The sequence below is a fragment of the Cyrtonyx montezumae genome, unplaced genomic scaffold (genome assembly GCF_038088225.1).
Source record: "Cyrtonyx montezumae isolate F1298 unplaced genomic scaffold, pur_monq_1.0 scaffold_3, whole genome shotgun sequence".
Taxonomy (NCBI): Eukaryota; Metazoa; Chordata; class Aves; order Galliformes; family Odontophoridae; genus Cyrtonyx; species Cyrtonyx montezumae.
Window position 1 is genome coordinate 80,825,685 of NW_027072034.1, and position 17,042 is coordinate 80,842,726.

Genomic DNA, 17,042 nt, shown 5'->3' on the forward strand with positions numbered 1-17,042 from the left:
AGGTCTCAATTTCATTCCAAAGCACTACAAAAATATCTCTGAAATCTTGAAAAGCTTTGTGGGATGGGCAGAGATACCTGTTCCCACGCAGACCTGCAGCCAGTTTTTCTAGTAATGCTCGCTACGTTTTCACAACAATGAGCGGAAAAGTTAGATTACAACAGACAAAGAAACAACATCTACATTTGGTAGATATAATCATCTCAGATTTACTTTAAAAAGCCCAAATTACTTAGCAAGGTCTGTGGCAAGTGTCATGCCAGAACTGTTTCACTTCCATAACACAAAGTGAAGGACTTTGCAGTTGTCAAGCTCTTTTAACATAGATGAAAGACACAGTCTGTGTAGAATTAGTTGCTTCCTTTGCTTCCTTTATACTATTTTTCCGTTGTATGAAACATTTGCTGCAGTGTTAATTCTGTTCTTCTTCAAGCCTTCCAATATGTAGCAAGTTAAATTTGGTTTTTATTTTTTCCTGGGGCTAGGATGGAAACTTTAGGCAATTGAAGGAGATCCAAGTAGAATGTCCGGGTCATTGTTCCAAGTTGATCTTGTATTTTGAAGCATTAGAAGGAAAAAAAAAAAAAAGAAAGAAAAAATGAAAGAAAATAGAAAATAGCAGCCCTACCTTAAAATAGCTGAAATTATTACGGGTTAATTATGTTCCAGAGAGATTGTTCTGCTATGAGTGGGAGTAGAGACTGAGGGAAATAAGGCATCTGACCTACTGAGGAAACACTCTTTAAAAACAAGGTGTGAATTTTTTCAGTAATGGGTATCACAAGATGTTTGAAATGCAACTTACAGATTCCTTTTTCTTTTTTTTTTTTTTACAATTACAAAAATAAAATAAAATAAAATAAGCCACTCGTTACTTACTAGTAAAGTAGAGGGAGTATAATGGACTGCTGAGAGGAACCAATTGTGACAGTAGTTTTAGCTTGAAACTGCTGCCTGGTAGAATGGGAAGGGATTCAGTGAAGATATATATTTGCTGACCTTTTTTCTTTCTCATTGGCAGAGTTGAATGTGGTTTATACAGGGCTGTAAGTATCATTAAAGATCTTACTGCAGTTCAAGATTTGTTTCCATATATGTCGTTTTATCACCTTTTGATAAGATGATTTCTGCCACTGAAGTCAAGACCTTTTGTGGGTTTTATGAGAGCTCGTTCAAAAGTTTTAAAGGCTAAGTACAAAAAGGAGAAATAGAAATCTTGAAAAAAAGGAAATGCAAAAGGAAATTTTCTAACAGTTCTTTTACTCTATCACGTAACACAGTCTGGATGCTTTATGATGTTGTTTTATTAGATTTATGACAAGCAGTAATATATTAAGCTAAATATTTTACAAAAGACACAACAGAATATGAGATGTTTCAACATATACCCAATGTATCAGTGCTGCTGGAAGTCTAATTCTAGTTTTACTGTGCACTTTAAAACATTGTACCCTAGTTTCTTTGTTTTAAGCACACTTTTCTATCATTGGCATTTAGAAGTCCCAAACCAGATTTGTAATGAACTGCTTAACTCCATAATTTTTCAGTTTGTAATTCTAAGACGTATTATGACTCTTAAAAATAGGAAGCTCTCTCTGCTCCCCCATCCCATTTACTGTCACACTTAACACCAGTTGAGCTATCAGCATCTCCTCTACATTATATGAAATGTAAGATTTCTACATTTCCTAGAGATTGCTGGATAGGAAGAAAACAAATTCCTGGAGCTTTGATTCTTATTCATTATTTATAGTTTATCAATGAATTTATACAGTGGTTCTTTTGAATTCCTTTTCTGTGAGCATTCCTGCACCCAAGGTTTCTCAGCATTCTCTGTTTTAGTCAAACATTTGTGAAACTTTGGCTAATTTTGCTTTTCAGGCATGTTTGCATTTGTCTTTGCTTGGGTCTTAACATAAAGTGGTTGCACCTAAACAAATCAGAGCTGGACTTTGAATGACACACAGTGTTGTAGCATTAGACAAGCCAAGCAATCAGAAATTGTGTCACATCCCCCCAAACCATCTTAAAAAGTGTGAAGGTGTTCTCTTGATTTTGTTTTTAATTGGTTGTTTGCTGTTAAGAAAAGGGTTAAATGCAGTTTGTTTTGCTTGTCTTCTGGTTTCTCTGCCTTTGAGTTGTCTTTGTTTTTTTTTTTCTTTCGGAAACCACAGGGTCTTACTTTAATTCCTGTGATTAAAACATATTTGATCCCTTATTTGAGAAGCTGAAACTTGAAGAAAAATGCACAAGACTCAAGGTATGAGAACAAATAACACAAATTCATTAAAGCATTGCATTTCTAAACACAGAAAACCTCCAAAAAAAAAAAAAGGAGAATTCATCAGGTTTTTTACAGAGCATTGCAATATTTTTTGTAAGCTAGGAATCAGAGAGAAGTACTTCTGTTGCTTTTTCTTGCTCTGTGCAGGAGGAAAACTTACGCTTTTAAGTTCAGATCTTGCCTTGGGGTGGCTTTGATCAGCCCTACTTTGCTGTCAGCTGGTAGCTAGCAGTTCCAGCACCAGCCTTGGTGGATGTTTCTCAGCACAATGGTTTCAGGCTTGCACTGCACAGTGACATGACACAGTGATCTCTGTGAACTGTAGCTCTGTGGTTAAAGTTTCTTATTCAATATACCTGTGTTCAAAGGGAAGTGCTGTACCACCAGCCTGAAGTGCTGGCTACACTACAGTTGCATCTCTGCCTCTGCCGCTTGTTTCTTTCTTGCCCTTTTTCTTGCTTAATTCTTTCCCTGCCATCTTTGTAAAGAGAGGTTTCTTCCTCCATGGTCCTGGCTCGTAGTCAGAGGGACACTGAGCGCTTCCTCTTCCTCGCAGTGTACTCCCCTGTGATGAAGTTGGATAAGGAGTGGCTCAAGCGAGTGTCCAAGGTGTCGGAGACGGTGCTGCCACTGCTAGATTTCACCCATGGACACAGGCACCTGAGCATGGCTCTGCGGATGTAGTTGTCAAAGCAGTAGTAAATGAAAGGGTTGGCACAGCTGTTGGCGAAGGCAAAGGGGCTGCTCACCGTCATGCCCACCTGGGCAACCATGTCAAGAAAACAGTCAGGCAGTTTCTGCAATCCCAACAGGATGGCCATAAGCTTGAAAAGGTTGAAGGGGACCCAGGAGATCACAAAAGCAGCCACCACAATGAAGACAATCTTGATAGATTTCCTCAGTTTCTTATCATGTTTCCCAGATCTCTGGTAATGCACACAGAGTCTCCTTGTGATGGAGCAGTAAAAGGTCAGGATGCTCAACAGCGGGAAGAAGAAGGCCAGGATTAAAATCATCAGTGACGTGATCTGTTTGGATTCTGTCACAGCTTTGTCTGTGCAGTACATCTTGCCGTAGCGCTCTTTCAGTTCTCTGGACAGAAGTGTTGGCATCCCTAAGCAGCAAGATAACAACCAGACACAGATGCAAAGTCCACTGGAATAGGATCTGGTTCGGACCCTTCTAGCAATAGAGGGGTACATGATGGCAAGGTACCGGTCTGCACTCATACAAGTGAGGAGGAGGATGCTGCAGTACATGTTGACTGAGATGATGTAAGAACTAGCTTTACAGAGGAAAGATCCTACCCTCCACATCCCATCTGATGCCTCCTTGTCCACCCAGAATGGCAGCGTGATGAGGAAGATGAAGTCTGAAGCAGCGAGGTTGATGATGAAGATGTCAATCAGCCTCTGGACACGTCGCTTGAAGACTAAGGCTACAATCAGGATGGAGTTGCCAAGAATACCCACCAAGAACATGGCAGCGTACAGGACAGGGAGGAAAGCAGCCATATGTTGTAGCTGCTTATACTGGCAGCTGTCCTCATAGTAGTAGTCGTCATAGTTGAAAGTGACTGTAGTCACAGGTGAAAGCTGAATGAAATCCATTTCTGGCCCAGCTGTCCGCATCTTGAGGCTGAAGAAGGCTCTGAGCTCCCCCCTTCCCTTTCCCTCATGGTCTTCTTTAAAAACATGCTAGTGTGGAAGGGGGGGAGGAGCAGGGGAGGAGACAAGTGGTTTTGGGGTGTAATTCTTACACATTTCATGTAGGAAACAGACAAGCGATGAGCATCTCTGATTAGTCAAAACCCCATCTTCAGAACAAGGAGCTGCTTTGGTGTTTTTTTTGTTTCTGTTTTTTTTTTTTTTTAAGTCAGGTCTGATTTTATCTGTATTTTATATTTGCTTGTAGAAGCAATCTGGGTTTGGATTTTGCTTTTATTTTGGGGGACGGAAAGTTGTTTTCAATATTCTGAAATTTTTATTTTTTAGGACAGGATATTACTTGTTTGCACAGGTAGGAGATTATACCAGCTCAAAGAAATCAAGGAGTGGTGAATTCAGGCTTCACATTCTTTATCTTTTCTTGCAAGCTCAGCTTTTCTGAGGCTTGGAGAGGCATTTATATTTTCTTTATTCATTTATGATTGTTTTCTGTTAAGAGTAATTCTGTCATATGGATATGCTTAGGCAAAAACATTTTAAACTGTGGTCTCCTGTACTTGTTCAATGTCAGCCCCAGGCTCACGCTGCTCCTCCTGCCCCTTAAATCCCCACCCTGGGCACCCTCACACCCAAATTTACCATCCTGTTTGAGATTTGGAGGACAGTTTGTTGATGTGCTGTAATTTCTTCATTTCAAACCTTTGCTTGGTCTGCTGAATGATGGTGTGGTCCTGCTCCTCCTGCCTGTGAAGTCTCCACATCTTTGAGCCATTCTTAGCTCTGGCACTCTTTCACAAAGAGCCCCAGTTTCCTCCATCTTTCATTCACAATTTCACCCACTACTCCAGCTGTGGCTTACCTTACAGCCAGCTTTCACAGCGTTGCACAAAGCAAATGAAAATTTTCCCTTTTTGAAGTACTGAATTTATCACGACTTTGTCAGTGTGTACTAATTTCAAACAATTTTTGGTGTGCATCTTCCTTCCTCTCTTCTACACATCAATACATTTTCTCCTCCCCCTCGCACCTGAATGTTCACAGACCTGCCACATCTTTGGGATTTTCAAACTTTAAGCAAACTGCTTCCTGGAGAGCTGTCCAGTCCCAGCAGTGTGGGTCACACCTGTGTGTGCATGTCTCAACAGACTGAAAGCAATCCATTGCACAGGGAGCAAATCAGTCCTATCCAGCACACTCTGGATGCCCTCAGGATCACTCCACCAGTGCTGAGGTTATGTGCTGCAGTGTGCTGGGTACTTGGTAGACTTCCAAGTGCCTGGACAAACAGCCAACTGCTGTTAGGTGATTAGCTGTCAGATCAAGAGATATTTAGATGGGCACTTGTACTTATGTATATGCTAATTTTTACAATAAAAATGTAAAAATGCCCAGTTGTCTTACAGTTTACAGATTCTTGATGGATTCATTGCAGAAGTGCTTTTGTGTCATCTTATTTCTGCTTTGAGGAATGTGCTTCAGTTCTTTTTGCTTCCGAGAAGATCTGAGAAGTGATATGGTAGAGATGATTTCTTTCCATCAGTGCTGGAGTAGATGATAAGTTGAACCTTGAAGTCTGTGTATATTATTTTTTTCTCACTTGCAGTCATGGGCTGTGTTATTCTACTCTGCACTTAGATCCATCTTACATCTTACATGCAGTCACAAGCTCTATACATCAGGCACAAACTTCTCTCCGTGCACCTCTCATCACTAGATACTCCCCGAAATTGTCTTCACCCTCTCATAATCTCAGAGTACACAAAAAAGTGACATAATAACTTCTGAAGAAGTTTAATGAAACCGTGATGTGTGTCTCCACTCTTCTGCTTGTGGTTCCTTGCTTTGTTGTAAAGGAGGACTATAAGAATAAAGGGAAAAAACTCTTCAGCAGGATCTGATGTGATAAGGGGAAATGGTTTGAAACTAAAAGTGGGGAGATTTAGGTTGGATATAACAATGTTTTTTATGGTAAGGGTGGTGAGGCACTGCAACATGTTGCGTAGAGAGGTGGTGGATGCCTTGTCCTTAGAAACATTCAAGGTCAGGCTGGATGGGGCTCTGAGCAACCTGGTCTAGCTGTAGATGTCCCTGTCCACCACAGGGGAGTTAGACTAGATGGCTTCTAAGGGTCCTTTCCAACTCAAACAAATCTATGATTCTACTTAGCAAAACAAAAGAATTAGATGGGATCAGCTCTGTCCTCTGGAGTGTACTCTGTATTTTTTGAACGCTTTAAAGAGAGTTGTGGATTTTGCCATGACTTGCCATTTTACAGATGTGGCATTGACTCATCTGGGCAGAGCATTTGCAAAGATACTATGACATGTCGTGAATGATGAAGCCATCTGTAATTGTACAAGTGAAGCAGCAGCAGATGCATTTCTGAGTAGCCTATAAGCCTTGTCTTTTTTTTGTGTGTGTTTATGCTAATGATTTGCATGAGGCTTATCTTCATGCAGGATCTGCCTCTTCCAGAGCTTGTTTCCCTGAAGGAGATCTAAGTTCTCATAAACACTCTGCACAAAGAAACTCCCCTTGTGACACTGCTGCATGGATACTCCAGAAAGCCCAGCATGTGATGTGCCAAGATCCCAGAGATGCAGCAAAACACGTTGTCACCAGGAGGACAGCCTAAACCCCCTCCTCACTCCCCTCCTAGATGCCCACAGTACTTTTCTCCTTCCCCCATGTCTCCCCAGATGAGTGTTAGCCTTTTTCCTGCACAAAACACTCTGCTGAAGCGGCAGCCTCCATCATGGCTTCAGTGTACTTTTTCAAGGCACTCATCTTCTCCAACTTTTGCTGAAGTCCCATCGAGGCAATGTGAAACATGCAGCCACCGGACGCTGAGTTGTTTTGAACATGAAAATGAACCTGTACCTCTTGTGACTGCATGCTTGTGACAGGGGCTGCAGTTGTGACCGTGCGTGTGGCCGGTCCTGCTTCAGCACATCTGCTTCTCTCACGGAGCTGCTTTTCTAAAATACACTTGTGAAGTGTGTTGTGTCTGTGTTTGCACCATTTCTTACACCTTCCTTGGGTCATTATTGTTATCATCACAGAATGGCCTGGGTTGAAAGAGGACCTCAAAGATCACGTAGTTTCAATACCCCTGCCACGGGCAAGGTCGCCAGCCACTAGACCAGGCTGCCCACAGCCACATCATTGTAGTGGAGGCAACTGCTAGATAGGTACAGCAGGTACAAAGTAAAACACAATCCTACTCTTGTAAAGCCTTAGCAGCCTTTCTGGCGGTAGCAAGGGAAAACATTTCACATGATTGTTCTGATGGAAAAGCAAGTGGTTTTTTTTTCAATTTTTTCAAATTTGTAACATTATCTGTTATACTACTAGGTTAAATGTGGATTTCTTCTAATTGTACGCATGCATTTATGTGAGCACAGGCATTTAGATCAGAAGAGGTATGCATCGGTAAGGTACTAATGACGATAAATGCTGAGAAGGAACACAGCTTCATCTGGCCATAAAAGAAAGTGTAGTATTTTCTGAATGATCGTGCTTCAGAAACCTTCTGCAAAGAACAAAGATTTGTAGGCCAATAAGAAAAGATGGGCTGAAATTGTCCTAGTATGCTACAGCCATGCAAGGTTCCAATCCCCATCCCCTGGCACGGTTGCCACCCACTAGATCAGGCTGTGCAGGGGCCTGTTTGGATGAGTGGATGTCATTAAAGCAGACTGGTTCTACTCGACAGATTTGGAAGAAGTGTACCTGGAAGGTCTTCTCTCTGTGAAAATTAGCCTATGTTCTTCTGTGCCACAGATAGACAAAATAGGACATACAGAAGGCAAAAATAAAACCAGGGAGACAATTGAAAGGTTTGAGGGGAATCTGGGGGATTTCTGCTGCGCTGTCTGTGTGAAATGCTTACAAAAAACTAAAGCCACCATTTTTTATTATTACGGAGAGATTTGAGAGAGGCGGTATCTTGTAGAAAATTGGCTAGTGTTATTGGGAAGAACAGGCAGTCTTTCAGCCCCTTTTTCAGATCTGAACCAGTAACACAATAAGTGAATGTGGAAGTTTTGGGTTTTTTTTTTTTTTCATTTCTTGTCCTGAATCAATTTTATTTCATACAGATAGCTCCTCCTTCTTCAAGATTCTACTTATTTCCTTAACCTGTGACAGCTAAAACAAAACAAACGTACGAAGATTTTCTCTTACAGCACACTAGGGTATTCTGCTTGTTTGCAATACTCCATGTCAGTGCTGGGGCACTTTTTCTGGAATTCTTACATCCAGTGCTTCCATCTAAGAAACTACAGATCTGCAACTACAGAGCAGGAACAGCTTTTAAGCTATAGCCATCAGCATTATTCGCTTCTCGCTTTCATGTGTAAACCACTGCAGTTTCTAAAGCTAACTTTAAAAATCTTCCTGAATAATCCTGTTGCATAGCTGATCAAATGTAGCAGAATTTTGAAATAAACTGAGGTGAGAAAAGCAGAGAAAAATGATGAAAGGTTGGTGTTAGCAATGAATGACTGTTTGTAATGTTTTTATTGGGTTACATAGAGTTATATTCCTGAAAAGGAAAATCCACAGTGTGTCAGCAGCCAGTGACAGGCTACTCTGGATCTGATATAGTTCCTGTCCTATTTGTGCTTCCCCTGTTTATACACCTGAGGTTGCAGGGATGTGGGTTTTTGGCCATGGCTGCATCTCAGCAGCTGGTGACCCACCGTGACCTGTTTGTTCTTCCCATTTTTTGCTTCCCAGGATAAAGTCTTTTGTCATGTACGTGTAGCCTCTCCTCAGTGCTCTTAAATGAATGAGCTCATCGATGACCTTATTGAATGCATGTTTGTTTGCCCCCAGCTTCCCAATGACCAGGTCATCCTGTACCGTTCCTTTTTCCATTTAATTATTTACCCTTCATCCAGGCCTCGTGTCACCTGTGAAGTTTTATCAGTGGTGATGGTCTGCTTTCTTCCAGCCCATCCATGCAAATGTTAAATATTTCAGACCCCCTAAATCCTCGTCTGCTCCCAGTTATGCGGTGCTGGTGAGCCAGTTCCACCATCAGGAAAGGTGGGCTATCCTGGGGAAGGGTTTCTTACCTAAAAATTCATTTCCCTGCAGTACGCAGAGAAATGAAAAGCTTGGGTTTTCGTGGGTATTTTTGCAGTTTTGGAGGTTGCTAAAACCAAAACTGGGTGTGGAGATCTGCCTTCAGGTAGCTGTTTGCCAGCGGTGGGAGAGCCGTGCGGGCATGGGGACCATGAGCGAGGGGGATTTTTGCATTCTTCACGTTACTTTTTTGGCGGGGGAGGGGGGTGGGGAAGGGTTTGAAAGTGCTGGGATATTGTATCACTGTTTTTTACAGGCAGTGACAGCTGCAGCAGGGAGAGGGCTGCCGCTCGGCGCTCATACGGCACTGCGTGTTACTGTAGAATCTCAAGACGAGGAGGGGACGTTTGGCTACGCTACCGGCGGCTGAGCAGGCAGCGAACCGGCTTTCAGAGGGAGCGACGGCGGGCCGTGGAGGCTCCGGGTGACTACAGCCCCCAGCAGCACCGCTGAGGGGCGGAGCGGCGTGCTGCCCCGGAAGAAGGCGGCGGGTGCAGCTGCGGGGCGGAAGCGGGGCCGGGAATGGAGGAGCTCGGCTGTGGTGAGCGCCGCGCTCCGTTCGGGGCGGTTGCGGCCGCTGGAAGGCGGAGGGGCGGTCCCGGCGGGGCGCGGGCTTGTCCTACCGGTTGCGTGCGGCGGGGTGGTCCCGGGAGCTCCTGCCGTCGTGTTTCTGCCCGTCGTTCTTTTCGTCGTCGTTTTGTCTTTACGCGCTTAATGACCGACGTCGGGCTCTGCGTGGTTTGTTGTCTCGTTCCAGGCTGCTGCTTGCGCGCCGATGGCATCGCGGGAGCGGCATGAATGGAGCGGTGAGGGCCGGCCGGGGGTTGGCAGCGTGTGCTTCTGGCTCGCTGCAGGACGCCGGTAGTGTGGTCACTGTGAGGTGACCCCTGGAGCTCTGTATGCTGCTGGCTCTGAGGAGCTCTAAGGTAAAAAGGCTTGGGTAACGGCGCTTCCTAACCCTGCGTTGTAGTCCTTTCTGCTGTGGAACAGTGACTTCATAAAAACGCTTATCCACGTCGTGGTTGTTTGCCACAGCACTTGCTTTTTGTGCTTTTTTTTTTTAATTTCAGGTTTACTGGCCTACTCTCATTTCCCCTTATGGGAAAAGTATTTGTATTCCTTCAATATTCCTGTTGCTGCTGCTTTGATCTTTCATTTTATGTTTTGAAACTTATATGTGCCTCGTTTATTTAAAAAAAAAAAAGTGTAATTACAGTGTCCCATGAAGCACTTACACTTGCATACCTGTATGTCACTGCCTTGTGTTGCTTATGTTCGTTACCTGGTTTAGTCTCTTCAGTAACATCTTTGAAGTAGTTCGTGCTATTGGAATGCAATGTGTTAGTGGAGTTGTATGAACTTATCTTTTTTTAAAATGATTAATGTTCTTACTGACAGTCTATAAAGAGAAAAGGTACTTCCATTTGGCAGTAATCTGTCTCTATAACTACTGTCGTCTTTAGCAGTAGTAATGTTTTTTGGTTGTTTTTCTGTAAGTAGTCTCCTGTGAAAGCACCTTACTCTTTTTTCTGCACAACCTTCTGGAAATTATTTTGACAGACTATGCTCGCTACTCCCATTCAATCTTGCTTGAGGCTGAAAGCTTGATTCTGTCTTCACTAGAGCAGAGGACATCTTTAAGTGGGTGTGCCTCTTCTGCAACTGAAGAGACTCAGAAAATGAGCAGAGTAGCCGAGGTTCTGTCAGTGTCTGTAGCATGGAGAATTTCTAGTTTAGAACTGTCCTAAAGTGCTGCTGAATTTTTCATCTCTCCTGTAATTGTTTGTGTTTTCTGTAAGTACTTAAAGGGCTAGGCAGAAGTATTAAGGACCCTTGCTAATAAGGGATTGAGTGTGTGCTTTTGCTTTGTCACTGTCTTGTCTATTCTGCAAATCTGTGTTTGTTCTTTACAGAAAAAACCAGCATAAAGCCACCTGCTAAATTTTTAGTGACTTGTAGCCACTTCAGCTGTTTCTGCCTGTTCCCAAAGCTGTGCATTACATCATGTTTGTCCAACCTTTTGTCTTGCCTGAGCTGTGTTCAGTGAGGAGGAATTGTCTTGGGCTGCATAGATGTAGGTCTCTCTGAGAGTAGTGGCTCCTATTTATTTTCATGGGAACTACAACTGATACAAAGAATACAATAATACTACTTAATAGAGTAGATTCTCAGCAACAGAACACTATTATTCCACATGCTCACCACCATTAGCTGTGCATTTCTGCCAATGATAAACAATGGCCTGCATGTACCAGAGAAGGTGATTCAGTGCCACTGTCACACTGCTGAAACATACCATCCACTGCCTCACTGTGCTTGCGTGCACTGTTTGGTCTCTGAAAGGCATCAGTGAAGGTCAGTGGATGCTGTTTTTTCTTCATGAAGAAATTCAATCTCATGCCTTTGCTTCATCCATATTTCCAGGTGAGGCATTTTGTCTGACTTCCCCTCTGCTGCTGTCTCTCACACAGCATTGAGAACCTGTTGGGAAGGTTCAGCCTCTACTGCCATGCCACCAACATCTGCCTCTGTTGTAGGCCAGTATGATAAAATAAGAGGTGTTGCTTTCAGAGCAGCTCTAGTGCGTAATGTACTTGATTTATATAAGCTACAAAGCTTATTTTTTATTAAAACATAAAAATAGGGAGCAATAGAAACACAAAACCAGTGTGATATTTAAACTTCTTTTGTGAAACTAACATGAGTCTGGTTTGATGGTGGTGGCAATTCTTAGTTCTCAAGGTCCTCATCAGTGATTTTTTTCATGAAATGTTGCTCTTCTTGTGCTTTGTACTTGAAAATAATTGCTCACAAATATATGTACTGACAAAAAGTGGTGACGTGAATAAGTTTGACTGTGAGGTGGGGGATGTTTTTCTATGGTAAGGGAGGGCCTATGTCCAGTAGAGAGAGATGTGATCAGATTTGAGTTGAATACTTGATTGCAATTCTGAACATTCAGTTTGAAAATTTCCATCTAAATGTCTTTGTCAGCTGAAAATAGTCATAAATGTACAAAAAAAAAAAAAAAAACCCTGATGCTTTTGGAGATCTTGAAATGTATTCTCAAATTCTTTTATCAAAATGAAAAGTACAGCTTATTTTTTTGTTCCCAATTGTAGCCCAGGCAGTGCCAATCACACACTGCTGTGTGGTTGTAGTGAGCAATGGGTGTGCCCCCTCTGTGGGGCAGAGCTGCTGCCATGATGAAGTTGAGCAGGAGGTGGTTGCAGGGTGGGATGGTTTGAGCTATGTGCAGGCTGAATGTGCTGGCATTACGTGGTTGAACCACAGTGGGAGGCTGTGGCTAATGAGCACTAGGCAGTGCTTGAATTTATTTTGACTCTTCAATCTGCTTGTGACAGAATTGCTGTCAGTTGTGATGAGTCCACTGTATATTTCCCAATACATAGAAAGCTCACCAGAAATGTGTGATTGCATTTTAATGGTACTCTGGTAAGAACATTTCCAGTGCCAATGCTGTAGAACTGGCAGAAGAGATGTAGTATCTGAAAGCAAGTCGTCTTGAGCAGGTTATTTTTTTTTTTGTATATTAGATACTGAGTTCATAGAATTTTGTGAGCATTATCAAAAGGTAACAGCTGGAAAACAATTATCCAGTAATGTCCTGCTTGTATCCATTGAAACAAGAATATTACTTTGAGGATGGAGCTTGTAGGGTCTCTTGTGATTCTGGAGAAAGCCCTTTCTAAAAAGGGTGTCTACTACGGAGAGTTCTTGTAGTGAATGTGGCTTCATACAGTGGAAAATCCAGCCTAGCCTGCTTACCTGCTTGTTCTGGTTCTTACCCTGAGACAGTTCCCAGGGCATCTGCTCAGTTGGGTGGGAGCCAGCAACGCAGTGTGGGCTGTAGAGATACTGCTTGCTTTATGAGACATTAACGAAGGGGAAGAGATTCCTGGGTGAACTCAGTTTGGAAGAGTAGAGGAGTCAGCACTATACAGCAGCCTTCTGTGCTCCTGTTCTGCTCATCCAGTGCCCTGAGCACTTTGAACTAGGTGCTAGCTCCAAAAACACATGGCAAGCATTTCGAAGTTTTCTATGTATTGCACTATCTACAAAACGCTAATTGTATTAGTAACCAATTATTCATTACAGTCACAGTAGTGTCCAAGTGTATGTGATTATCAGTTTTCTCCTGTGCTGCCTTCAACTGAATTTGTACTTGGATGTGGGCCTGTGAAGGAGGGCCTTAGTTCCCTCTTATGGCGAGCCGGAGCAAGGTCCTCCTGGTGGTATGTGAAGGTATTTCAGTTTTGGGAGCTGTTGTCACCTAATGCCTGTGAAACAGAGGATTCCCTTTGCATTTAGTTATTCAGAAATGCCTCTGCAGATGCTGTGGCATTATCTCAGAATTTATTGTAACTTCCAAACTTGTCCTTCCCTGCTTCTTTTGTGTCCTGTCTCTAGTGCCTGGTTACAGTCCTGAGTTACCTAAAAGGCTTTCCAGCATCTTGGCATGGCTGTCCTTTGTGAACAGTCTGGAGAAGGCTTTTTGGCATATGTGTGGTTCTTACCTTTGCTGTAAACAAAAACTGTGAAAGCCGTATGGGGTGGCAGGCTAAAAATAGCTTTTACACTTGCTAATCTCTTCAAAGGAAGATTAAATCTGAGTGCTGGAGTTGGATTGTCTGTTTTCTGTGGTTGCCTACAGTCAGGATCAGAAGTGCCAGTGAGCTGTGCCGTCAGCTTTGGGGGCAAAATTGCTATTGCTCTCTTGGAGTGATGTGTAGAGGCTGGGAGAAGAGAGAAACCTGTGCCTTGAACACACAGATCTGGTGAGCGCGGAGTACTACTGTAGGCTTTGATTTTAGAGAACTGTAGGGGTTGAAAGGGACCTCTAGAGATCAAGTCCGACCCACTTTCTGTGCGTCTGACATCTTGGGAAAGAAAGAGATGCGTATCCTAAAGAAACATTGCGTAACAGGAACGATGCCTTGAGTCTGACAGTGCTTAGGTAACCCTGTGTTTGGCATCAGAGGAGTTACTCACTTGGACGTTCTCTTTCCTTTCAGCAGCGATGATGGATAACCGTTTTGCTACAGCACTTGTGATTGCCTGTGTTCTCAGCCTCATCTCCACCATATACATGGCAGCTTCCTTAGGCACTGATTTTTGGTACGAGTACCACACCCTGTCCCCTGCTGAGAACATCACTGAAGCTGGCAGGAGCATTTGGGAGGAATTTGTCAGTGAAGAGGCAGATGAGAAGACCTACACAGATGCACTCTTCCGGTGCAATGGCACAGTTGGGTTGTGGAGGAGGTGCATCACTGTACCCAAAAACTCTCATTGGTACAGCCCACCAGGTATCTCTGGAGTAATTAACACTTCATAGCTTTGCCTGAAGTGGTACTTTCTTCATCCAGCGTGTCGCTTTCTTTTGTCCAGGAAGCTCATTTCTGACTTGTATGCTTGTTTACTTTTCAATAATGGCAATGTAAACTTCTAAAGAAGTGAAAAGTGAAATAATCCGTGGCTGTCAATGCTACAGGATCTGAATTTGGTATATTTGATTTAAATTTAATCTGGTGTAACTTGGGTAGCTGTGGTTTTTTTTTGTGCATCTGCTGACCAACAGGTGATACAATTATTATGGCTCTGCCAATTACCCTGACTATGTTTTTCCTCACATACCACAAGTGCCCCACTGTGATGTCAGCACAGTGGAGCTTTGGGTATAGTATTACAAATTTTGACAAATGCTGGTTGCTATAAAGAAGTGTGATGAAAGTCCTGCATATATAACGCTATGCCTTGTTGTACTAACTACGTTATCCTTACTGTCTGTTAAGATATCCTACAAATCTGTTTTGAGAAGTATCTCTTTGTCTAAAACTGTACTCAGAGGAGCTTCCCAGTTTAAATGCTTAGGAGAATTAAATGGGAAGGGGGATTGAAAAAAAAACTAATGGTAATTGTCTGTTTTGTTGGATTTTTTTGTTGTTGTTCCAGAAACTGATATGACTACAAACTGCATCAGTTTTTCCCTCTCTGATCAGTTTATGGAGAAGTACATAGAGCCTGGAAATCACAACAGTGGCACCGATTTGAATCGGACTTGTAAGTGTCTTTCACATCTTGTGGGTAAAAGCAGTGGGATTAAAAAAAATAATGGGGTTTCCCAAATGCAGTTGCTGATGAGAAAACATCTGCATCTTGCTCTGCAATTTTTTAATTTTTTTTCTTTTGTCCTTTTTAGCTAGACCAGTGAAGGAATGTGGGTGGAAAGGAACACAGCGTGATGGGCAGTCAGTTCAATAAACCTGTCTTGTGTGTTTCTTCAATGTGCAGATCTCTGGCGATTGCAGTTTCTCCTGCCATTTGTCAGCCTTGGTCTCATGTGTTTTGGAGCTCTGATTGGGCTCTGTGCGTGTGCCTGTCGCAGCCTGTACCCTGCCATTGCCACTGGAGTCCTCCATTTTCTTGCAGGTAGGTCATCTGCCATCTGTCACTTACACTCGTTCTCCATAAGCTGTTAGTGACAGCTGGAGCACTTCAGCAGTGAACTAACTGCACTTTTCTTCTGCTTTCCCCAGGACTTTGTACGCTGGGCCTGGTTGGCTGCTATGTAGCTGGGATTGAGCTGCTTCATAAGAAGCTGCCCCTGCCTGGTGACGTGAGGGGTGAATTTGGCTGGTCCTTCTGCCTAGCCTGTGTTTCAGCACCTTTGCAGTTTATGGCAGCTGCTCTTTTCATCTGGGCAGCTCGCACCAACAGAAAGGAATTCACTCTCTTGAAAGCATACCGTGTAGCATAGTGAGTGCTGCTACCCAAGTGTTAGGTTTCCGTGTAATAGACTCCCCTCAGCCCCTATTACTTCTATTGTTCTTTTAGACAGAAGTTTTGACTCATACTGCATGCTTCCTGCTGGTTGAGACAGTAGAGCCTGCAGGCCACGAAGACAAAGACCTTTGGGCTAAATGACCAAACTTTACCAGAAGTCTGCAGAACTTAGTTTCTAAACATGGCTTTTAATTTTTTAAGCTTTCTTTGGTTGGTTTTCTTTGAATATCCCCTAAATTAAATGTCTTTTCTTAATTTCATTACTTTTTAAGCCTGGAGGAAATAGGAGAGGCGTTGTGGTGTGGAAGTGAGTTAGGTAGGCAAGAAAGGAACTACAGAGTGCAAATAATAAATGTGAGTTGTCTGCTCTATGGCCTGTGGAGAGTGCCCAAGAAATGTGGGGAGATAGGAACCTGTGTTATGGAAATACTGTAGTTAAATCAGTGCTGTAGCTTAGCTTTGGGTCTCTTATTCTCACTAGCTCGTTACTTCCTGTGGCTTCTGCCGAAACTGATGTAATTAGAGCAGCTGGCTGTGGGAGTGCTTGTGCAGCACACTCTCCTCAACAGAGAATCTGTGCTGCTTTTGCTGTGGAAGAGAAGTTGCCCTGTGTGGAGCTTTGTACTGTGCTTGGTACACTGCTTCCAGGTACCCACACTACATGTGACTGTGCACTATAATCTTAACTTGTGGTGCTTTTGCTTTCTGTGAAGTAAGGCTTTCCACACTCCTGTTGTATTGAAGGCAAACCTTCATAACTCTTTTCATTTTGAATTTGGTTTAGTGTATGTGTGTATATGTACATAATATAAACTTTTGTAAAGCTCTCTTATGTAGCACACAACAGGGTTTTTTTTAAAAGGTGCTGCTCATGTCCCACCTTGCCCCAAACCTATTGTTTAAATGAAATAAAATAATCCTCAGAAATTTCTGTTGTGTGAATTTGTTGGGGTAGGGAGGGAGTGTTCTAGAATGATTCGGGGGGGAGAAAAACTGTATCTTTCTGTAGTGAGGGAAGCATCACCAGAAACAAATAAATTTGGTTAGATTTCTTAATAAATTCTTGAATCCTTGCTAACATATTTGTCACTGGAAGGACATAGCACCCCCATAATGTCCAATAAGCTCCCAGACTTTGCACGTATTTCTAAGTTACTGTATTTTTGGCCAGGCTGGGTGGCATGTCCTGCTTA

General features: G+C 42.9%; 2 protein-coding genes across 3 annotated transcripts; one reads left to right on the plus strand and one right to left on the minus strand.

Annotated features, from left to right (window-relative positions):
- Positions 1–2,307: 2,307 nt before the first annotated feature.
- GPR15 (G protein-coupled receptor 15) lies at positions 2,308–3,915 on the minus strand. Its single transcript, XM_065740766.1, has one exon. It carries the CDS (start codon positions 3,913–3,915, stop codon positions 2,806–2,808), a length of 1,110 nt encoding a protein of 369 aa, XP_065596838.1. The 3' UTR covers positions 2,308–2,805.
- A 5,640-nt stretch (positions 3,916–9,555) lies between these two features.
- CLDND1 (claudin domain containing 1) lies at positions 9,556–16,776 on the plus strand. Of its 2 annotated transcripts, none has more exons than XM_065742065.1 (6): positions 9,556–9,583; positions 9,800–9,968; positions 14,079–14,372; positions 15,019–15,126; positions 15,358–15,495; positions 15,603–16,776. In XM_065742065.1, the coding sequence occupies exons 3-6, from the start codon at positions 14,084–14,086 to the stop codon at positions 15,821–15,823; spliced, it is 756 nt and encodes a 251-aa protein (XP_065598137.1). In that variant the 5' UTR covers positions 9,556–9,583; positions 9,800–9,968; positions 14,079–14,083; the 3' UTR covers positions 15,824–16,776. The 2 variants fall into 2 exon arrangements, with proteins under 2 accessions (XP_065598137.1, XP_065598138.1); XM_065742066.1 differs by having other exon boundaries at positions 14,082–14,372.
- Positions 16,777–17,042: the final 266 nt, after the last annotated feature.